Source organism: Dermacentor albipictus, chromosome 7 (genome assembly GCF_038994185.2).
Source record: "Dermacentor albipictus isolate Rhodes 1998 colony chromosome 7, USDA_Dalb.pri_finalv2, whole genome shotgun sequence".
Lineage (NCBI taxonomy): Eukaryota > Metazoa > Arthropoda > Arachnida > Ixodida > Ixodidae > Dermacentor > Dermacentor albipictus.
The window spans coordinates 14,879,427-14,903,210 of NC_091827.1; the positions used below are offsets into that span (position 1 = coordinate 14,879,427).

The following is a 23,784-nucleotide window of genomic DNA, read 5'->3' on the forward strand; positions in this document are numbered from 1 at the left end:
ATGCGGTGGTACAGCAAAAGTTATAATAAATATCCTCAAAAGTTTTAAGCAAACACATTCAGTAGTTGTAAAATAGTATATGCACAAGTAAATTTAATATTTTAAGCAGAAATGAATAACTGTAATTTCTTAAAAATGCATCTTTTGCAAAGTTTCTCGAGTACCAGAACCGAAACCAGCTTAGTTTGTGAGGGGGCGCGGATGTGGAAATTTGGGTAGTACGGGCGCTGCGGTTGTTTTGTTTTCAGCACGTGTGCTGCGTCAACAGTTACTGGGCTGGTCAATTATAAATGGTTCTGGATCATTGTTTGTGCCTCCAAGATGAGCCAACTTTGCTGATAACTCTCACCTAATCATCCTGATCCGCCGGTGTGCAGCAACTCAGCGGTGAACTCGGCATCGATCGCTTGACAACCTGTTCTTTCAGTGAGGGGTCCACCTCGGAGCGCGTTAATCCACATGAAGGGCTCGTCGTCGTTCATGTTCTAGTTTGCGAGAATACAGATAGTCTTTGAGCACAAAAGCCATGCCTGTTCGTCGCGATGTGCTCCGAAAGCAGGCGCACGAGGGCATCTGCTACGGACTGTGGGTGACCGTAGGCACGGCACTCGGCCTGGGACTGCTGCAAGCGCAGGTGCGATACACTGGCGACAGGGCCGTGCCGATGCTGGTGACCCTCGCTTTGGTGCTCGAGGTGACGGGCTGTGCCTGGCTTCGCCTTTTCGGCAGCTCGTCTTCGCGCAGCCACGGCCAACGGACCAGGGTCGCCGCCTCTGTGGCGACGGCTGTAGCCAGCGTCGTGTTCAGCATCGTGTTCTTCCATGTCTTGGCCGTTTTGTTCGGCGCTCCGTTGTTTGAGTAAGTTTACTGGCGTCTGCGAGAGTGATTATACTTGCACTTTGTTTTAGACTGGTTCGTTTACACGTTTAGAGAAAAGACATCTCAGCATGGCCTGATTTTTGTGTTGTTTTGTCTAGTCTTGATTAACAGACCGAGTTCGCGTATGTTGTACGTGGTATAAAAACAGGCGCGAACAACAGAAGGCGCAGGTTTAATTGCCCTGCACGCTTCCTCTTTCGGCATTAGTTCATTGCGGTCACGTAGTTACCTGCCCTGTGAGGAGCTCATTTCTGTGTCCTTTGTAATGCTTGATGCAAAGAAATCTGCGATACCGAAAACGGTAAAGTTGTTTGTTAGAACATATACATATATATTTAAGAAGTGTGGCTCTAACCTTGAGCAGCATAAATATGTAATCGCTGATTACTTCGCTCTTTTCTTTTTTTTAAGGCATAAGATTTCTGTTATCGCTTGCATTTTTGCTGACTGGAATGTGTCATATTTTCCTTTTCTTTTTTCCTCCCCTTTGGCTTTCTACTGCAGGGACAGCCAGCAAACTCTCTGGTTTGGTGTGCATATGACTATGGTGACCATACTGCCGCTTATACTATCAGGAGGCCACATCAGCATAGGGGCCCTCCAGAAGACAATTGTTGACCAAAAGTAAGGCACAGGTGGTTCTGACATATTGCAAAGCACACTGTGGCAATGACCTTTCACGCCAACAGTTCACTTGCTTGTCACAAGCTAGTGCGCCCAAAAACAAAGAAAGGCTATAGTGAGGAGCGCAATGACACAATGATAAAGGGTGCAGTTTAATCATTTCTTACTTCATGAACTTTACATGTAAAGGTCAGGGAAGGCAAGGCTAAAGATGATAAGCATTGCCTGGCATCGGCACTACCACCCATGCACTATACAGCAATGATGTGACATTGAACATTGAATGAGAAATTGCCAACTGCTAGCAAACGCTGCATAGAAAGGACTTGTTGTAGCAGATAAGTAACATTACACAAGATAACTTATATGTAAACGTAACTGCATGGTAACTTATATATGTATAATGTAAACAGCATGATGCTTGAGCATTATACCAGCGCAATCAGTCTATTCCAGCATACAAGGCAGCAGATGGAATTTAATTACACTTTTAAAGCATGTCATTTAAGTATATTTCCATGCCACATGCATAGTCCACACCACATGCATTGGGCGAATAGTAAAAACATGTTGAAATGTTATGACAGCTAAAGGCAGTTGCTTGTCATTTGCAAATGGAAGACGCTGCCATGTTCATTCTGGAAAGACAAGCCTGATAACTTATGTAAAGAAAAGTGAGCATTAGGCGCCATACTGCTGGTGCCAGCCGTGGTAAGCGGCTCCGCAAAGCCTTACCACTTGTACAACTGGGGGGGGGGGGGGGGAATACACAGATAAAGCTTTGATTTGTTTATTATTGCAGATTTTGTCTAGCCAGACAAACTCAAGGCGCAGGTAGACTAGCCTCTGGAACACTACTTTATACTTTATAAACAAAACTCAATGTGCTCTGGCAGATTCTGAGACTAGTGTTAAGCAGAACAGACACATACATGCAAGATGTTTTATTAGTAAATGTCCCCCTTTAAAGGAGTACCCACATGAAAATGTTGTGCGCCACTCTTATTGCTTTCTTAGGTAGCACACGACTCCATAATTAATGGCACGAAGCCTAAGTTTGTCAAAGGAGCCTCACAAATAATTGATTCTAGCACCTTTGATGCAGCCCGTTCAGAATGTGTGCCAAGTGCAACGCAGCTTCAGACATGAAAAATGAAACTATTCACATCACCAAAACCCAAAATTTTTTTTGCTGGTCACTAATAACTAACGTTAGGTTTAGTACAAATGCAGATTGGCATAGCTTTACATCATCCAGGCCCATGGCATGAAAAGACAGGCTTGTGATATATGGAACACGAGAAGGAGAACAGCAACACTAGTGCCTACTATCACAGATAGATTTTGTCTTCTTTTACAAATCTGTGCAATCTTTCAATTGATAGCATTTGAGCTGTCCCCTTGTTTTACTTGTCTCCATGCCTCTCCATTAACATGAAGCCTAATTTCTTGTACTTGTAAAGCAGGCTGCATAGTTGAAACATACACAGGGCTGAAAACAGCACAGACGAGATTTTCGTCCCTGTGTATGTTTCAACTTTTGCAGGTATACTTTACAAGTACAAGTGCGATATTCCAACTAGCCACAGCTCAAGCCTTACTCAAATTTCTTTTACTCTAAAATTTGTTTCTTCACTTCGTATTGTACTCTTCATAAGTGAATAAGTGCAACACAATGTTCCTCATGTTCTCAGGTTCTGCGAGGTGCCATTAGACTGGATTCAGCGGTGGGGCAGCCGTGGCGCCCTCTTTGGCGCTTGGCTCGGGGCCATAGCCCTGGTGCTGGACTGGGACCGCCCCTGGCAGCGCTGGCCGACACCCTGCGTTGTCAGCTCTCTCCTGTTCCGAGGCCCGGCCTTGATGGTCGCAAGCTGCATCTTGGCGAGCCAGTGAAAGAATGCTCAGTTGTGCAGGCTCGCTGTAGGCCAGCGCTGGCTCAGCTAGTCTGAACTGCTATCCCCTCATCAGCACCGAACTGCTAGTCATATGTTTATAAGTCAGCAGCAAAGACAGTTTTCATAGGCGTAGTCTGTTTTAACACGTCAGTTTCGTCACTCCTTATATTTAAACACCACTGCTAACCATTACATTACTGGTAACAATTGCTGTATAATATGAGTGGGCAAATAATGAGATGTGGCGTTCATACTTAGGGACCATAAACAGCGTTTTTGTACCAGTGCTAACTTCATAGGCCCTGTCGTGAATGTCACAAGATTGTGTTTTCTGTGAGGGATGCGTTTCCTTAAACAGTATTTGTTACATTTTTTTGTTTCAAGGCAATAAATATATTCTAGATTTTTGTCAACTTTATTCGTCATTGGCATAGACATGCCTAGAAAAATTGCTATGGGGACTGTTAGCGATGCAATATTTCCACTACCATGGCAATGATGATTTCAAACAGTTTTGTGACTTTGCAGACAGGTAATTTGCATCAATATGTTGCAACATTTTGCAGCGATTATGCATGTGGGCAGAAACTACTAATCAGTCTTGCTGCATTTAGAAAAGGTACGCTTTGATATTTATAAAGAACAAAGCGTAATAAGTAATGTCAGAAGACTGAATGAGTTCGAAGCCAGGAGCATGTAGGTTAGACAAATCCCTGTTCATTATTCCCAGGCTGGTGGAACCACTGTACATGCAGACTCGAGCACCAGAGTTTCCTCTAGTAATTTTATGAGAAATTTTGTGGCCATTTATAACACAGTTGGAACTCATCATGACAAAGTGACACTCAACACACCTTCATTGTATATTTGGTATTCACTGTAAGCACACATAATATCAGCAAACAAATAGCAAATTCTTAATTTACTTTTCTGTATTCTTTGTAGAGTACTGCACATGTAATGCAGAGATCTGGGTTTGGTTCGCTGCTAGGTGCAGCAAATTAGCTTTTCGTCCACTTCCATTTTTGTTTACCTTATTATTTGTACATTTCAATTAAGCACTATCTCTCTGTATTCTTTAGCTTTATCTTTATTATCTGTCATTCTTCAGTCGCATGATTATGCATGATTACACTGCACAGAGATTTACGTGGGCAAAGCAAAAGTAACAAGAAAACAAGAATGCAGATGGATGAAGCGCAATCGTCTGTCTGTCTGTGTTCTTGTTCTCTTCTCTTTACCGATATAAAACTCAGTGCAAAGTAACCATGAACGTGCACCAACTAGCCCCTTTCATTGCTTTGTTCACGTAATTGTGAATAACAAAAATTCAAGCCCCTCATGCTCCCCGTATTATTTTTGTTCTTTGTAACCAATAATTTGTTATACCCGTTTTCATTATGTGGTGGTTTGACTGTATCAACTCAAACTACACACTAGCAAACAGAATGGCAGTCATAATGAAGCTACTGGCCCACAGTGTCTTGCAGCTCTAAGCCACACTTGTGTTGGAGAGGTGCTGCCATCTTCGTGCCAGTTTCCTGATAGGACAGCACTATTGGCCATGCACTTCCACGGAGCTTCTTTGATGACTTGCAGTTTCAGTGGTTTGCTTGCTTTAAGGAATGGAACATAATGAAAAAAAATAAAGCTTGTACTTGGAATTCTCTTGTGCCTAAAAAGCAGCCTCCACACAAATTTTTGAAGTTTACTCAATTAGTTTGCTTTCCTGATTTCAATGCAAAAACATGGTACATTCGACTGGTGGCTTTAGAGCGATTCACAGCGTGGTTTACATTTGGCTGATCGAAACTGAGCGCCCAGAACACAATCTACTCCTTCATTCAGAGTGCCATGCGCCAGCTCAGAGCACCACTATCGCAAATTCCAAACATGAGTCAAGGACAAGACTGAAAAAAAAAAAGACTATTGACCACTTTGTGTGCCTCCAGCACATATCAACCAATAGCCAATGCTGTTATGGTTAATGCTAGTACCCTAAGGAGAAAAAGTTTCTTGAGACCACAGCGCTAACAAAAAAAGATTAAGTATTTCTCATGGCACACCTGTGTTATATAGAGTTGTAAGTGCATTGTACTGGTCAAACAATTCGAAGTGGGCTGCACCAGCTGATTTCAATCTGCAAGCCTAGCTGGGGGGGGGGGGGGGGTACATTTTCTTCTTTTTTTTTGCATCTGTGGTATTAGACTTTTGCTTATGATTGTATAATAGTACACTAGAAAATTATTGCTAAGCACAGTGTTCAATAAGCATTGCACGGCTCTTATTTTTCTCCCTTTATGTGCTGCAGACCATACAAAAATGAATGGATAATAATATACTCTGTTTCATACTTAGCAGCCACATGCAACTAGTGCAATCATTAAACTCTCACTCTGCATGTTTTGCAGTGTAAATCTGCTATGCTTTCTACAGAACAACTACTTCGTATATTACAACCACAACATGTGGATGTAAACTTGCATCAAATCACCCATTTGTGCACCGTTGTGCTTCCAGCATGCCACATACGATGTTTCAGTTACAAGCGTAACCTGTGCAATGTGGCTGCTGGTCCTCTGACTGGCAGCCACATGGTCTCTCCGCTCATTTGGTGGTAAGTAGGTTCAGATCTGCGACACACTACTTTTTTTGTTTGTAAATGCAGACATTGAGTGAAGTCTCTCTTCGTATTTGTAGCGTCCCTTGCTATGTATAAAACAATGTGTAAAACTGAAACCATGATGTTCAGTCTTGGCAGGCAACTGAATGAACATGGTGGTTTCAGTGAGAAAAACTTAATGGCTTGATAGTTAAGTATACTAGGAAGCATCACTCATTTGTTGTCATAATGTGGCAATGATGGTCAGGTATGTGTGAGTGTTTCCTGAACTGTAAGTTGCAATGAACTTTTAGGGGCTCTTGGCATGTTCATTGAAGTGGGGGGGGGGGGGGGTTACAAGGGAATAGGCAACTTAAAACTGCAGCAAATGGTGCCTTTCCGCAACACTTTAACTGCTACTTTTGGTCACAGAAACGCTTGTGAAAATGAACCCTGGTATTATAGCAGCTGTTCATGACAGGCACCATGTGGCAGTTTTAATAAGTTGCACACCGTCAACAACGCATTCTACACTGCCCTTTTATGCTACCTTCACTTTTACACAATTGGCTGAATCCATGATCTGGGCATGCCTTGCACTGATGCAGGTTTCAGCCTAACAGCATTAGTGATCGAAGCAGCTTCATCAACAATTTGCTTTATTAACATTCAAGCACTGAATGTTTGTGCACCGGCATCACAAAAATAGAGAAAATGAAGGGGAGGGGGGGCTGCAAGGTGTACATTTTCATGATGTAAGTCACTGGGTAGCAGGTTCCATGGAAGGCACTGCCCACAGGTTACGGAATGGCATGCTGAGAGGTTCCGGAATAATTTGCAACACCTGTGGCTTTTCAACTTTTCATACAATCTCAGCAAACATGTGCATTTGCTGTCATTCAAAGTGCTATATTCATGCTCGGCAGGAGAAACCCTCTGCCATTCATATGCCAGGATATGCACCTTGCGTGACGAGAAATGGATGCGTGTTGCATGCTCGCAAAGTCAATTACTTTGGTTAGAGTGACCTCTATTTGGTATTGCAAGCAGAAGCAAGAGCACCCATACACAGTGCTTGCTTTCAAAGCGCTCTGCCAAGCAAGCGAGATGGAGGGCAGGTACGCCTAAATGGATTTGCGCATTGCATCGTTTCATGACAATGTCAATGTTGTGTAATGAATTAAACACTGACTCGGCTTGCTGCCACATAAAGTCATGTCGCATGGGTGATGTGAATGCAGTCATAGCACGGATAGCCTCGTGGATGTCATGTCACAGCTGGGTAAGTCTGCGTGCAGGAACTATATTCGTAGACTACGCTACCAGGATGGAGCCATAGCTGCTGCGATGGCACACCCCAGTCCGCGCCTCACTGTTAAGCGGCAGCATCGCGCTGAAAGCAGTCCGGCGCCGCGGGCGAGAGGGGCTAGCTGGGTTGCGGGGCCGTGGTCTGGTCGTTGGGCCCCTGGGACGGAGGTCTCGACGGTTGCGTCTTGGGCTTGGGCACCTTGGCCAGGATGGGCGGCAGCTCCTTCTTCTCGTCCATGTTCCTCCACGTGTCGTAGAGGCCCAGCACCTGTCTCGTGATCTCCAGTATCTTCTCCATGTCGACGTTCAGGTCGGCGAACCAGTGCTTGCAGTCGCGCTGCAGGATGACGCAGGCCACGTGAAGGCACGCGAGCGCGATCTGGTGCGGCGGGTGCAGCAGACAGACGTCGGTGCGCAGCGAGTCGTTGACCACTTTCCAGGCCATCGACAGCAGGCTGTCCTCGGGGCCGATGTCGTGCACGTACTGCACCAGCGGCCGGTACGGGTGGTACAGCACCAGGCAGCAGTCCATCATCTCGAGCAGGTAAAACTCGCACTCGAGCACGTGGTTGATGCGGTACGGAAAGTCCTGCGGGAACACGTGCGAGAACTTGTTCTTCACCACCGTCTGGCAGGTGGTCACCAGGCGGCTGTTGGAGATGACGCCGAACTCTTCCACTTTGGAGGCGAGGAAGATGCAGGTGGGCGCCATTAGCAGCGGGTCGACGCAACGCAGGGAGTTGCGCACATAAAAGCGCTTGAAGTAAACGGTCGCCGTGGCGATCACCTGTTGCTTCACCTTGAGCTGCTCCCCCAGTGCCTGGATGAAGTTGGCGAAGAAGATCATGAGCTTGTGGTATTCTTCCTCGCTGAGGACCTGCAGGTCACCGTGTCGCTCGCGCAGCAGGTCCTGCCGGTCGAGCAACCACTGCTGATACTGAGAGCTCTGCCAAAAGTTGCCCGCCATAACTATCGCCGCTGCGAAGTCGGCGGCGTCACAGTAGATTTAAGGACGAGGTGCACAACGAGCGTTGAGCGAAATTTGCCGCGACTGACAGCCGGCACCACGCGCACGGACCGGCCGTCAACAGCAAGAACCGTTTATGAAACAAAAACTAACAGCGCAGTGCGCAGTCTCCTCAGTGTGTCGAGACTGCTCGAGACCGTCGGGACCGAAACCGGCCTCTTGTCTACTAGCGACCGTACGGAATGAAGGAAACTAAATTTGCAGCATTCTAACAAGTGAGCGGTAGCTAATTACCGCTTGCAGAATATCTACGAAGCAAGCTACACTGAAAGAATATGTGACGTTCCCGCAAATAGAACGCACGAATATTTTTTTGCCATAATCGGAGCACGACTCTTGAGATGGCGCGCAGGTAGCGCATGAAACCAGTATGGCCGCTTCCTTTCCAATGGACTGTCAGCCAAGCGAGTAGGTCGGCTTGGGCTTCGATGATGACATTATGGTTTCTGTTGAGAATACGGGAAGCAGCTGCGTCAGCGCCATAATATGGTCCTTTATGCTGGCGCTCACGTATGTCGGCAGTCTGTATATCTGGAGGACAAGGGATCACAGGTAGGCGATGCCGTTTGTCGTTGGAGAACCAAGCGATTGCTCGCGAGAATAGGGCCCTGATGTCACTTCACATTTTAAACACTATAAGCTTGACAGCCTGTTCTAAACGATGATAATCGTAACTTGGGTGCAAAGTCCCGTTGCCTATGCCTGCACGGTTACTCTCAGGACAGCTGGAGCGCTAAAAGACACGACCCGGCTTTTCTGTAGAAAGGTCAACAAACGCCAACGAAATGACCTGGGATCGCGGTTGCGTAGCGGCGAACATTTATTTGTGGGGCGCGGTCGCGTTACACCTTCGCGCGTGTTGTGAAGTGTGTGACACAGACACGAGCCTGAACCTTCTCTGTCAACCTTTGCAGGGATCACCCGGCCACCATAAAGAAAAGGTTCATCAGCGTATTCGCCATAATATGCATATCCCCTCTCTTTGTGGTTTTCGGCGCCGATCTTGGTCATTTCAAGAAGGTGCGTAAACGGCGGGGCCATAAATACCATACTGGCACAGGCGTCCTTACCTGGTTTTTGTTTCCTGCTCTGCGTTTTATAGAATGCCAGCGTGCCTGCCGTGATGGGTCTTCGCTTTGCTGGGCTGCTACAAGCCATTGTCCTGCCCCTAGCTCTTACAATGGTGAGTTTCGATGCTTGGACAGGGCGCAGTGCTCAAGATTTATTACACCACACTTTTACCGGGAAAATCGTTTAACACAAGTTAAGGAGGCTTGGCATATGCTTAAACTGCGTGTTTCACCACTCATTTCACTGTACAGTAGCCATACACCGTCAGAGTTACCTCGAAGACTAATTCGTCTGGTAGAAACGACCGAAACTGAATCCAGACGAGGGGTCATCCACCATCTGTATAGCACTTCAATGGCTAGTGGTAGCTTGGCAGGTGTTGAGCTTGTATTACTCATCAGCTATGATAGCTGAGCATATGTGGTGGTTTAACGTTCGGCACAAAGTCACATATTTGTTTACACAATACGATGGCCACATATTTCTCAAGGTGGAATAAAAGAGCACTGGCATACTGAGATTGTCATGCATGATGAAGAGCACCAGCTAGTCCAAATTATCACGTTGGATCCACTTCAATGTCCATCCTGTAACTTTGGAATGTAGAACACTATCATTTGATGAGGTGCGCTTGTTGTTGCACCACCTTGTACTTGTAGCTTGTTGTACAGTACCCTAAGCAGACAGTTTCCTTTTTCACTCTTTTCTTCTTTGTGCTACTTCTTTGTGCCCTTTCCTGTCATTTCTTCATATTGTTTTGTGTCTTTTACACCTTAACAAGTTAATGATACATACAGCTTCCATAGTGCAGCGCACGATCCTGCTTGCTATAGCAAGGGAGGAGGAAATGGTTTCCGAGAGTGGAGAAGGAGTCGACTGTTGTTGACACCATAACTGTCCCACTCAAGGTTTACACCTAAACCATATTGTAACAAGGAACGGCCAAAGGAATAGTAGGTAATAGGAAGCAGTCCAGTCGTATGAAGGAAGAGACGAGTGAGTGTGAGGTAGCAGCAAAAGAGTGCGCAAAGTCTATCAGCAGGTACTAAGCCTGACTGCAGTTAAAAAAAAAAAGGTCTGTAGTGCAGTGCTGCTCTGCATGAGGTGAAATTAGGACAAAAGAGGCAAGCGTAGCAGGTTCCATTCCTGAATTCCTTGCCTTGCCTGCATCTGAACTTGTGCACGTGAATACAGTGCGTGTGCTATAGCCAACGTGCCGCATAACAACATGAGTATTCAGCACGACCATATGGCAACACGTGATGAAAGTGCCAAATGTAGCTGGTGTTCCAGGGTGACCAGAATTCAAGGAACAAAAGTGAAACATGCGGAATGCAGCAGACTTACAAGTTGTGTGAGGAAGTCACAAAATTTTTCAAATATGAAGAAATAATACTTCAACAGGGCGGGTGATAAGATCAACTGTCCCAGCACAGATTCATTCTTTTGAAAATGGCGCACATCAGTATTTCTCAGCAATTAATTTCTCTATTTTCATAGTGTCGCATGTCCAGCAATTGACAAACTTTAATTGACAGCAATTAACTGGTCTAAGCACTACCTTCTTCTAAGCCACACTAACACTGCTACAGTTCTGCTCAGTAACTGTACTAACAGTGCACACATCGTAGGGAAGAAACTACATTTCTATAAGGGCTGACATGTCAGTGGTGTAGATATAGTTGCATTCGTTCCTTTATTGGTGTCACCACATCTACAGAAACTGCACTGCTGTATAGCTGAGATTTTCGACATACAGCTTAGTACCAAAAAATGGTGGTTGCATTTTTGTCCAAAAATTGTTCTGTGATCAGCACATCGTAAAAACTGTAAGAGTTCTCTGTTCGTATTGTTTGTGTGCTCGTTTAAGATCCAGTGGCTTATTGATTATTACTTTAGTTGTGGTGTTGTGCTTATACAGGTGCTTTTTGCGGGCCCCCTTGTACTGCACTACTTTGATGGAGTCTGGAGTCTTTACATGGGCAAGTAGCCTACACCTAGTAGGCATTTTCATTTGTCAAAAATGCCACCTTGAAGTTCTACTTGCAGATAAAACACTTCACGCTGTCATTCCTCTTGTTTTAATTTTGTGTTATGCATTCCGTCCAATTTTCAGAGCCACGCTACTGGTACTTGAATCTTAGGAACCTCATCTGGCTTAGGAACCATATTGTGGTGAGTTTATGCATGTACAAGACCTTTGCAGGCACAAAGCCACAGACACTGAGCAGAGAAAAACTTGGAACTGTCAGCAGCATGAACAGGTGACCAGATAACGTCACAGCAAGGAAACTACAAATCAACACTCCCAAGATCCGTGCCTTTAAATATTTACTCTTGTCACACAACATTCGGTGCAATCATTACCTGCCATAACATGGCGAGTTGGGCTAGTTGGTTCACGTTTGTGTTTGAAATTTTATTGAAGCGCACATAAGACGGGGACACAAATAGGGAAGTAGACAGGACGGCACTTGTCATTACTGCTGCACTGGCCTGCCACGGTGGCCTAGTGACCATAGCATTCTGCTGTTAAGCACGAGCTCATGGGTTTGATTTCCAGCTCCGGTGGGCCATTTCGATGGGGGTGAAATGCAAGAGCACTTGCGCACCTTTAGATTTAGCTACATGTTAAAGAACCTCGGGGGATCAAGATAAACTCTGAGCCCCCCTCCACTAAGGTGTGCCTCGTAATCATATCATGGTTTTGGCTTGCAAAATACCATAATTAAATTTTTTTTAACAATCATTATCATTGTTCTGCACATTTTCTTTAACATCATGTTTTCAGTCAAGAATGCTAGGGAAGACCTTGCCGGATAACAAGTGGATGTTTGTAGCATTCCCGACAAAAGCACAAGGCACACCGGAGTGGACAATGATGATCATAGTTTTGTAACAAAAGTACACACCAAAGTACAAAAAAGTTTTGAGTCAAGGTGCAGAGGAGAAAGGGTAGGTGGCATCTAACTGCACTAGTTGGCTTCTGGATCCTTTACAGTGCAGGTACATAGCACTTGGGATCAAAAAGATGGAAAACGAATCTGGGAGTTGGGTGTGAGATATGTGTTTGCATGCTCATGCTAAGTAGCGATGTGCAAACATTGGCTTGTGCTTGCCGACATATAACACTGTCAAAGCATTGCAAATGTGGGTGGCCCCTGACGACATAGTCTTCGAGACAGCAGCCTTGGCATACTAGGGTGGTAGCTGCTTGTCATCAAAGAAGCAGAACAACTTGTTTGCATGCTGATGGTACACTACATATAATTTTCAGTGTCAGATTCGTGGCTTGGCCACAACAAAACCTCCAGAGCCTCTACTGAAATTTGCTTACGAAGGCGAGAAACATGTGGATATGGGTGTCGGAGGCATGTGTGATGCCATCGATGATGTCATGTGCTGATGCCCTCTGTTCACCAGAGGAATGTGCTTGCACCAAATGCAAGCACTCTCAGTGGCAGTTGTAGCAATGACACATTGGTGTGTCACATTTTTCGAGCCTCCGTGATGTCAGCATGTAGTGTGCTCTCATTTGCTCAGATGGTTTGTGACGTTATCTAGCAGTGCCAGAGCGTTGAATCTGTGTTGCTTGATGCATCTTCCCCTGGGAGTGCAAACACGTTAAAGGACAATCCAGAAGCCTTGCTGCTTACGTTTTGCCGTTTCTTCATTCTCATTCAGGCACCATTATCAGAAGAGTTTACATTTCGTGCCTGCATGCTTCCCATTCTGGTGCCTTGCTTGGGCCACCGAGCTGCCGTTATGATCTGTCCGCTGTTCTTTGGCGTTGGTGAGTCTGAACAATCTCTACCAGTGCAACCATGTGTGCCCTACCGGGCATTTTTTTAGATTGAGCTTTGGTTCACATACTTGATAATGATAAAAATGAAGGTGTGTGCTTTTCCCCTTCAGCCGCCAATTAATTTTGTCCATTAAAAATTTAGTTTCATCACATTATCTGCTTATTCAAAATTAAAAGAAGCATACTCCTGCAGAACGAATAAAGAAAAAGCTTTTCAGTGAGTGTTATCTAGTTTACAGAATGTAGACTATGTGAGGGCTCTCTCTAGAAATGGCAGATACAAAAATCAACTTTTTCATAAACTCGGAATATATGCTGGATGTAAAATGTTCCGAAAAACAAAGAGAAGTGAACCCACTACATGACGACATACTGGTACCGAAAGCAAACACTGCCTTCCAACTCATTTTACTAAAACGCCTCACAAATATTCATCAACCTTGCAGCACACGCCTAATATAAGTTTTTCAAGACGTATGTGAAATATTTTAAATACAATTATATCTGTGAGTGATTTTGCTTTTAGTGACTATCTTGGCATGCAGAATTGTGCATACACTGCCTGAAGGGGTTATTCTTTGCTTTCAGCTCATTTCCACCATCTCATTGAGAGGCTCACAAGGACAAACAATGTAAAACTGGCTGTCATGCAGTCTGGTAAGTGGCAGCCTTGTCACCTAGGATTTTTTTTCTTTTCTTTCTTTTTTCTTTTTACAAGCATCATCGCCAGCCCTTCAAACTGACTGTGTCAAGTTTAGGTCGCTTGAATCCAACAGACACTGCAGCCACCATAGCCATGATGCTGGCTAACACTACCACGGTCGGATCTTGTAGACATACACAGAAGCCTAAGCAAATGGATGGGAAGACCAGCCATCGCCATAGGTCAATTGATAGAGCATCGCATGCATAATGCAGTAGATGTGGGTTCAGCTCCCATTAGCAGCCAGCTGCTTTTAATGCAGTTGGCATTCTTTGTGAACGTCGTGAACTTTTTGATATGATGCCCATTCTAACCTCTTTCACACCAACTTGGGCCACTGGATATGTATTTGGATATGCGCCATGGGTATGTGCCTAGATGGACAACTTGGACCATTGGGTTCATGCAACCGAGCATGTACCCAATGTACCCAACTTGGGCCACCAGGTATGTACAGCTAGGCATATGACACTAGGTATGTGAAACTTAGCATTTTTTTCGAAATTAGTACGCCCCACAATGTAGATTCCCAGATAGACAAGCAGAACAAGAAGTTAGAAGAATAGTGGCCAACAGACAATTAAAGTAGGCTACACAGAAGTGAAAAATTTGGCAATATGGTGTGTTGCTACATTGTACATAAAAGCAGCGAAGTAGAGTGAACATTAACTAGCTACATTAACTTTGTCGTACAGGAATACGGGCATTTTTATGACCAGTGCAAGAATAGCAGAAAGTTGAGCTGCGCAACAGAGTAGGCAGAATGCATCTTACACCACGAAAGGCACCAAGGAAGTTCCAAGCAGAAACAGTATTGTGCTTCTTTTACGTATACTAGGAACATTTTGTGCGTTTAGTGCAGGACTGTGGCATTGGAGAGCAATATATTATCAGTTCATTGCAGTCAGCACCTTTCCTTACTAATCAGTCAGCACAAGTAGCTCATAGCAAAGCCACACCATGTGCATTTCAATGCGCACCGCTGACCACCTATACACTCTAATGCGGCAGCGGTGCTGCCACCTATAGCTCAATCTTGTGGCTAATACTGGGAACAGTTATATACAAGCATGAAAGCATTTGTACACCAGCATGAGAGAAGCTGAAAATAACTTTGTATGTTTGTGAAGGTGGTTATCATAAGTGACTCATATGCATTCAAAATTGATGAATTATTTTTACAATAATATGTATATCCTGTTGCACTCTCTTTTTACACTCTGACCACTTTTTATTCAAGCGAAGTCTTTGAGAACAAAATGGTGCTTTAATATGTGACTGTATATTTCCTGCTGTGGTACTACAGACACTTCATCATTTGCATTAACATTCTGTACTTTGCAGGACACGCACATATAAAAGCACTTAATGTCTACCACTATACAGAGAGGCCTGTCACTTGGACCACTGTTGTTGTTCTGCCGTTCCACTCGATGTGAAAACAATGCTACTTTTCAACAGTTTCCGCATTATACACATTGAAAAGAGCCAAGGTGTCGATAAAACATGATGTATGCCTTATAAAAAAAAACTGATGCATCTAACAACAGCTAAGTTATATACAAGTAATACTGATATACAAGTATACACAGAAGGGGGCTCCAAAGTTAGCACACCAAAAGTATCGCTGTATGTTGTCGCTTTATGAGTTTTACGCAACCTCTAGAGTAGATTTAAGAAATGAAATTCCTCATCAAACTGCTATTATTCTACTCAATTCTATCAATGTTATGCACAGTAACTTCACTTCCACCATAATCTCATAACACTGTTTGTATGTGGAGGAGAGAGAAAAAGACAACTTAACGGCATGAGTCCCAGTTAGACAACTAGTTTTATTTTTATGCTCCATCTCCCTTCAGGACCCCTCACCCTTCTTACCATCAGTGAAGAGAGCGGAGAGAAACTGGTTACAGTTAGGTGGCGCGCTTGCTCTCGCTTGCACAGTGTGGCCGCAGCCACAGCAACATATTTTTGTCATTTGCTGGTTCCTTTAAGTTTCTCAAGATTGCACAATCCCCTGTGGCCTCGGAATCGTGTTTATCCCTACATTTCATGTGCAGTTCACATAATTAGAAAGTATGAAAATCTTTCAGCAGGCTATTTTCATAACTGCCTGCTTAACTATTAGAACTGTCTAAAAGAAAGAGAGAGAGAGAAACGTCATGGAGCACAGTTGCATTTGGATGTTTTCTCATTGCTGTTATTATTTCTTGCAGTGTTCCAGTTTGCTTACACAACCATCTTTGGTGCCTACTCCGTCTATCTATTCCTCAGGACAGGTTAGTACTTATCTTTTGCAGTTGTGCAAGTTGATTTTCAGAGAAGTGATGGTGTGAAGGCATTCAGTTTCTCATCTATTGTATGCATGATGTAACGTTCACACAAATACAGTTACACTTATAAGGCTGACAGCATTTTATTCCATCATATTTTACTAAAGACGACAAGGTCTGCGCTCACAGTGCGTCAGTTTAATAGTTTGTTTCTGTTTTCTTCACTGATACTTGTACTCTATCTGAGTAAATTTGGTTGAAATGTGCAGTGTGGGTCAATCAAAATTTTCTCTGACTGCGCTTATGAATCTTGTTTAGGTACAGTAAAGCCTTATTAATAAGTACCCGCTTATTTAGTTATTCCACATTAAATATAGTCGCAATGAAACCCCTGCCCTGTCGCCATTGAACCTAATATATTGGCTGACCACTTTAGCCATAGCTTAAAGGGACAGACAGCCGCTCAGAACATGAATCAAGATAACGCCACTGATTGAATCATTCCCTGTCATAGTAGCTAAAATGAGCCATGTTTTTCTCATTAAACATGGATTTATATTTTTAATTCATCACTAAAAGTCGCAAAAAATTACCTTTAGCTCACCATGCGGCAAAAGCATGAAGCTGCATAAGAGGTCTGCCACGCGACCTTCTACTAGTGTGTGCGGTTCCTAGTATCTTTATTAGTATTGAAATGCAGTATACATTTTATTACTAGAAGTTTTTCCTGATCTACAATGTGCAGATAAGCCTTCGTTTTCAATAAGTTGGCTTGGCTGATTTATCGACTGAACGATGACGACGAGGGTCAGCCAGCCATGACATAGGCATGTAGTTGAGGAAAAATGCGGTATAAATATAAGAAATGTCTGTGCAAAAGTGCAAATTTATTGTGCCAGCTTTTATTTTCAAAAGTGGTTGAAAAGGTCAAAATGTAGGTAGTTAGCCGCGGTTACACTCACTCCCGTGAAAGCAGAACAATGAGCGGCTTTCACAATTTGCGAGGCGGGCTATCTACATAGCTCTCACTTCTAGGAGGGACTCTTACTTTTTTAGAGTGTGCTCAGATTGAAAAATTCTGCTTACCAGATATACATGCGCTTTTGGAAGTAACCGCTGCAGATTTAAGCACTATCGAAGGTGAGCTTTGCATTGCACCATAAAAACTAGGTGTTTAAAAATATGTTGTTGGTCCCTTTAACTAAAGCCCCTCAATTCAAAAGTAGCACCATTCTTACATCTTTCCGCCACCCCGCTCTCCCCGATGTTTCCTCCTCAACGCCTCCTGTCGCCCCAGCCTCCTTTGCTCCCCCATTGGCTAATCTATGTCACGTGGAAGCAGGCGCCATGCTTCTGTGTATTTTTTCTTTCCAGCACACTCCGACCGCCATTGTTGGCCCTGCGCGACGAAAGTATGCGCAAATGGACTGATTGAGTTCGTTAGTGGAACAAATCGAGTGTGTTAGGGACGAGAACTTAATTGCGATGCCATGCTGCACCTTTGGTTGCCGCAACCGACACAGCTACGGCAAAAGGCTTCTTTCTTTACCATCCAGCGAGTGCAACGCACAAAGAACTGTGGATACATAGGATCGGGCGGGCTGACTTCGAGGAGGTGGCAAAAAACGGGCAGCTTTGTGACGTGCCCCGGTCCCTCACAACCTCTTCTTTTAAGCCTAGTTCATGCCTGCCACTCCAAAAAAGTGTACGTGTTCATGCTGTGCATGCTTTTAGCACATTTGACTTTTTCTCGAATGTGATCTCGTTGTTTCATGTAGTTTCGTCTTGCAGCGAAAGTGTGCGCATCTGCAGCTGGCCTGTGACGTAAAAGCGACTTTATTCATGCTATGTTTCGAGCTCCACCAGAAGTTAGTACATTCTCGACGCTTTTGCAAGGCTCACTATGACTTATGGATGCAGTCGTTTAGCTTCGAATGTACGCCCGCATGTATTGATTTGGTTTGTGGTGATTAACATTTGTAATGTCTCGAAGCAACTAAAGCTACGAGGGAGGTCGGAGTGGATGGCTCCAGATAACTTTATTTAGGTCGCCTGGGGATGTTTAACGTGCACTTTGATGTTGTACGTGGGCCGGTAAATCCCTCGTTGGCATTTCACAATTCTCGCGTGGGCGCGGCAGTGCTGCGCCAGAAGTTGGCACCTCTGCGTGATTTTATTTCTTTATTAGATATTATTTACTAGTTGTAACAAGATGTCATTATTTCGTATTATTGACGGCGCCTCCAGGGCACCAAAGCGGCAACGGGAACACTTGTAATGTCACAATGTCACATGCTCTCCAGAGGCCTCTGTTAGCCGTTACATCTGCCCTCCTAAAGCAGTACTTGTAAAAAAAAAAAGACGATTATATCATCGTGATTACCAAAGCACCCCACAACGAAAAAAGCGCCCCGTGACTGCTGCAATATACCGCGCCCGTGCGAGGAGAATTACGGAACACCAACAAGGAATCTCTCCACGGGCCTCTTGCATTTCTCCTCCATCCAGGCCGCTGCTGGACGCATGCTCAATATTGGAGGCATGAGCAGCGGCTACCTGCACATTTTGTGTGCAGGATTATAATGACCGAGAAAGGCCGCAAAGGACCGCAGGACCACTGATAAGAATTAACATTTATACTGCTTAACATTAACATTTATAGGCGTCCGATTAAATAAATGAGTATTGCATACGTCATATGCACTGTTTGTGAACCTATGAAACCACGTACACATACTTTCACGCTGTCAAAACCTGAAACTCTGGTAATTACGCGTGTGTTTGAGCACACCGCATCCATGCGTCGTGTTTCAGCAACACGCGCTCTCAACGGGCGCGTCCTTTTGCCTTAAATAATGGTCCTTTTCTCTATTTTTTCCGCAATTCTAACACGACATATTTAAGGCCAGTTACTGACTGACGAAGCAAGATCTCAATTGAAGAAACTGCTCTGCAGGGCTCGAACAAACTTTTCTGCGGATTTCCTCTGGTAGCATGTTAGCCGTCATCTGCTATGGCAGGGCCAGCATGGGCAGTGCCACTGTCGAGGCCGCGCTGAGTATAGGAGGAGGGAAGTGGTTGGCTCTACTTTTGGAGATTGAGGGGCTTTACCTTTAACACATGCCAAATGTTTAGTGCGTAGTATGTAGTATGCTAGTGCATATCATGCTTCACTGTTCAGCATGTACAGTTGTGGCATCGGCAAAATGTTGTGCATGCAGACCATGGATAGCGAAATTGTGGCTCATGGATCTTTCTTGGACTGTAGTTGTCACCGATACTGACACACTGTGCAGTCTGAAAGTGTAGCACTTGGCATGGTTAATTGCCTGGCTCCTAAGAAAAAATGCCAGGTTGCCTTCGTTTATGGGGATACAAGCTGCTGCCAAGATAGCGCTAGCATAAACTTGTGTCACTGCCTGCCTGCAGCTGCTGAATATAGTCGCTGAGAGATAGTTTCACGTGTTGCCCACTCCTCTGGAACATGCAACAACCATCCTTGATAGGTTGATTTCTGCAGCTGCCAGCAGGGTGTCACACAAATTGCAACAGCTGTTATGCTCATAAACTATAGCAGTTTCTCACTCTTTTCGTAAAAACACAGGCAAGTAACTGTGGCAGGTATCAAAATGAATGATGTAGGCTCCAAAATGCAATCTTACTGCGAAATGTGAGCAAGAACAGTACAGCAGTAAGCGCAAAATCATTTTTTCAAGCAATGTATGCGAAATATGCACCTCCCTGTCCAGTTTATACACCCTATTCTCATCCCCCCCCAACCTGCCCAGGAAGACAGTCTTCCAACATCTTTGACAGCGGATTTGCCTTGTGTCACAATTGAGTCCCGGCTTGCAGGTCACTTTGTGGCGCCGTTTGTGGCCCATGCCTTCTGCAACCACATGGGTTTCCCTGATGTGGCCGAGGTGTTTGGCTACAAGCAGCCACGACTCACCCTGCTCCTGCTGGCATTCTTGCTTGGCCTCTTGTGCTGGGCATCACTGCTGGAGCCCATGACCCGGCCGCAGATCTACTCAAATGAGTTGTACTACCAGTCCTTATGACGTGCGCTTGCCAGCAAGCCCAGCGTTATGCTCGGACGAAGAGGTGTTCATTTCTGTGTCATGTGACTCGTGCACGGTTTCTCTGCTCTGCACTCATTTGTCAACCGTCATTTCAGCCATTCATCGGTGAAAAGGAGGAACGGCGGGAATTCGCTGACCTTATGAGCTTTGCTATGAAGCACTTGTATGGTTGTGGTTTTTTAGTTAAGGTTTCAAGGGCAACTGGTGCAATGGCGGGCATTATCTAGCCACATTGTTTATTGTGTAGCACGAGGTTGCAGACCTCTGTCTGAGAAAAAGCAGATGCTGCAAACTAAGAACTTGACAGAAGACAGTGACACATCAACTGCTTCCATGACTTCAGGAACCAGACACAGTTTACATGCGCTATGATTCAGTGTTCTAAATGGAGTCGGGTTACTGTAGTATGCCACATTTCCTTCTTCTTCCACTTTCTTTGCTACATATCTCTTCAAAGTGCGACTACTGTAAGATGTCGCCTATGTTTGGTGCATTGTTTAAAACATATACGTGATTGTAACAGGCAAACATGTAAAAAGGTTTACTTCATGGGCATTAACCATATTTCTACTGTTGACCTCATAGATCGCTTTGTTTGTTGCAACTGCTCATTCATAAATATTTGTCCTCAGTGGCACTGTTGGGTAAGAGATTTGACTTTCTTGAGCTCAACCACAGAAGTTCAATGGCTCTTTGTTTTGTTGTTGATACGTCGACTGAGTACCCAAAAGGAGCTTGTAAGGTGCACACACAATTGTTGAATATTCGGTTCATTGAGGGTTAAAAAAAAGATGAGAGAGGAAAAAAAAAACTCATTGTTGTATCTTAATTCTTTATAACTGTGATTGTTTTGGCACCCGAGTAACAAGGGTTTAGGCTTGTTTCTGTTGCTAACCAAATGCTGACCAGCGCACAGTATATAAGTACACTAAATGTGTCTTATTGGCACAAAGGAATGATGTTGGAATGTCCTCAGTTGTGTGTTAAGTGTGCAAACATCGACATATTCAAGTAGATTTTAGCATTTTCATTTTTTTCCCCTGTTGAATGGGATCTAACTTTTGACATTTTTTAATATCTTAGGCACCGTTTGTAAATAACAGCAGCTCTCTGAACATGCTGACAGATATTTTGTTATTTCTCATAAATTCTGCTGTCAAAATTTCCTAAAATGGCCTCCTACAAAGAACACTTATGAAAGCCCAAGATTCCTTCTTTTCCTTTCTTTCGTTCCTTCTCCAGGACATTTTATCATTAACGCTGTGTGAATAATTTGAAATTTACCTGTAATAGCAGTGCAAAATATGTGACATTTGACCATCGCATGATGCAGTCTGTTCTTCTGGTGTGTATAGATGTTGTATGCAGAGTGTGAAACGTTGTGTGATAACTTATACGTTGTGTAAATTTGAATATTTATTAAGCTGTTGCGTTGTGCTCAGGAGGCGCTTGAAGAGTGCATATCTCTTGCTGATGTTTTTAGCAGTATGGCCATCAAAACTGCACTGTTGAGGAAGTCATATCTTTACTATAAAAATGTGAAATACTAATGCTGAGGTGTAATTTGCAGTATATATAATTAACCATTGCCCTTAACATAGGTATATGTACCTGTACAAGTGTGTGAGATTAACAATGATGTTGGAGCTCAGTGGTTGTTATTGCTTTCCTGGGGCAAAATTCACCTGACAGACACAGTAGCTCTGTCAGATACCACTGTGCACATATTTTGACCCCCTAATGTGCTCCTAAATTGCAACATCAGATTTAAATAGAATGTAAACATAACAGCACTGAAAACAGTGAAATGCAAATAAGGCACAGAAGGCATTGCTCAGGTAATTTGGTGCACTGTAGCACCTGTATTAATTTCTCAGCTTGCTGATACTTCTACCGGCTGGGCATTTGTAGCTTACATCGGTGGCAGTGTAATTTCAGTTGAAGCATTTAAGCTAGTCATAACAGTTGTGGCGGTTGAAAAAAATATTTTTAAGCAATTTGAAATTTGTGTGCATTGAATGCATTGGTGCATCGACCTTCGTGCAGTCTTTCTCTAAGTGCTAAGCTGGACCAGATGGAATGCAGTTCCCTGCTTTTGAGGACCTACAGCGGAGTAGGAAATGGGTGTACATGTAAACAAACTCTGCATCAAACAAAACTTACGAGACTTTTCTTATGGCAGCAATGCTAGCATCGAGATTGACGTTTTACAGACAGATGCACGTAGATGGTAGCATGTGCATGATTCAGTCGGCACAAAGTTGTGAGCAGTGCTTGGGGCAGCTGCCCACCACACTGCACTGGAAATGTGGTGGCCAACCCCTTTGTCATGAGCTTCTAAAAAGTACCTGGATAAAGTAGTGATAAACTTTGTTTTCCAAAGTTAGTCTTTCAAACATTTTTGAAGCCTTGTGCAATGTGCACAAACTCTATAGGCAAATATGTTCTTATGGTATGCTCCTGTGCACATGTTCAGCTACAGTCAGCTTACTTTCAGAGTCTTTATTCGATCACCATGACCACTTTTCACCACGCTACACGGCTGGAGTGGCATTTTATATTCATAATCCTAAAGTATAGTGGAAAGAAAACCAAGCAACGAAATACAAGGAGGATACATCTCGCAAACACCCCATATTGGACCACTTCAGGAAGAACATATGGCAGATCATCATCATCAGCAGCAGCCTATTTTATGCCCACTGCAGGACTAAAGGGCAAGATATAGTCCGGCGTAACGCGCGCGCGCGGCCACGCGCGGCGCGGTTAAGCGACGTCGGTGAAAAGCGTGCACTCTACAGTCCGGCGTCCCGGCGTAGCCGGCGTGCTTAGGCGCGCTTGGCGAGCACAACGCCGCCGGCGCGGACATAGAGCGTGTTCTATTTCACGCGGCTGCCGCTAGACCAGAATGCACTGCGCGCTGCAGCGGCAGCGAGCAGAAGGCAGAATGGCGGCCTGCGGTGCGCGTACTGACAGTGCGGCTGTGGTTTTTTGAACATCCGTGTGGGATGATAGCGCGAGTGAGGACGCCTGCTTGAAGCGATTTGCAACCTTCCATGTGCATACGATGTGAAACGCATGGACCACCGCGACACAGAGCGCAAGAACAACGTGTGGGAAGCTATACGAAAGCAGTGTGGTCTCGCCACAGGTAAGCTGCATTTCGCAGCTCCTGTACTAGCTGGTGGTAGTCGCCGAGTTGAGGGCGCTTGTCGAATAGCTTTCGCATGTACATACATGGTCCGCTTCCGTTTTTGACGTAGCCGAAGTACTAGCAATATGAGTGCAATGTTCTGGCTGTCAGGCACGGCGGCCGCATTTCGATGGGGGCGAAATGCGAAAAACACGCGTGTGCTTAGATTTAGGTACACGTTAAAGAAGCCCAGGTCAGAAAGAAAGTGGTTTTCGCACGTAAAACCTTATGCTTTTTTTTCTGGCTGTCAGGACAAGTTAACGCCATCCCGCAAAAGTTTTCATTTTAGCGCACAAACAGCGCGCGGAACGAGAAGCAC

General features: G+C 44.5%; 3 protein-coding genes across 3 annotated transcripts; 2 read left to right on the top strand and 1 right to left on the bottom strand.

Annotated features, from left to right (window-relative positions):
* Window positions 1-252: 252 nt before the first annotated feature.
* Window positions 253-3,811, top strand: PIG-F (phosphatidylinositol glycan anchor biosynthesis class F). The gene is made up of 3 exons (XM_065447184.2): window positions 253-858; window positions 1,384-1,503; window positions 3,198-3,811. Exons 1-3 carry the CDS (start codon window positions 527-529, stop codon window positions 3,394-3,396), a joined length of 651 nt encoding a protein of 216 aa, XP_065303256.2. The 5' UTR covers window positions 253-526; the 3' UTR covers window positions 3,397-3,811.
* Window positions 3,812-6,642: 2,831 nt separating this feature from the next.
* CycC (cyclin C) lies at window positions 6,643-8,502 on the bottom strand. The gene has a single exon (XM_065447182.2). It carries the CDS (start codon window positions 8,273-8,275, stop codon window positions 7,427-7,429), a length of 849 nt encoding a protein of 282 aa, XP_065303254.1. The 5' UTR covers window positions 8,276-8,502; the 3' UTR covers window positions 6,643-7,426.
* A 175-nt stretch (window positions 8,503-8,677) lies between these two features.
* Sras (Ras converting CAAX endopeptidase Sras) lies at window positions 8,678-22,968 on the top strand. The gene is made up of 9 exons (XM_065447181.2): window positions 8,678-8,887; window positions 9,250-9,355; window positions 9,438-9,518; window positions 11,328-11,388; window positions 11,523-11,581; window positions 13,091-13,199; window positions 13,800-13,868; window positions 16,134-16,196; window positions 20,046-22,968. The coding sequence occupies exons 1-9, from the start codon at window positions 8,775-8,777 to the stop codon at window positions 20,249-20,251; spliced, it is 867 nt and encodes a 288-aa protein (XP_065303253.1). The 5' UTR covers window positions 8,678-8,774; the 3' UTR covers window positions 20,252-22,968.
* The last annotated feature ends 816 nt before the right edge of the window (window positions 22,969-23,784 follow it).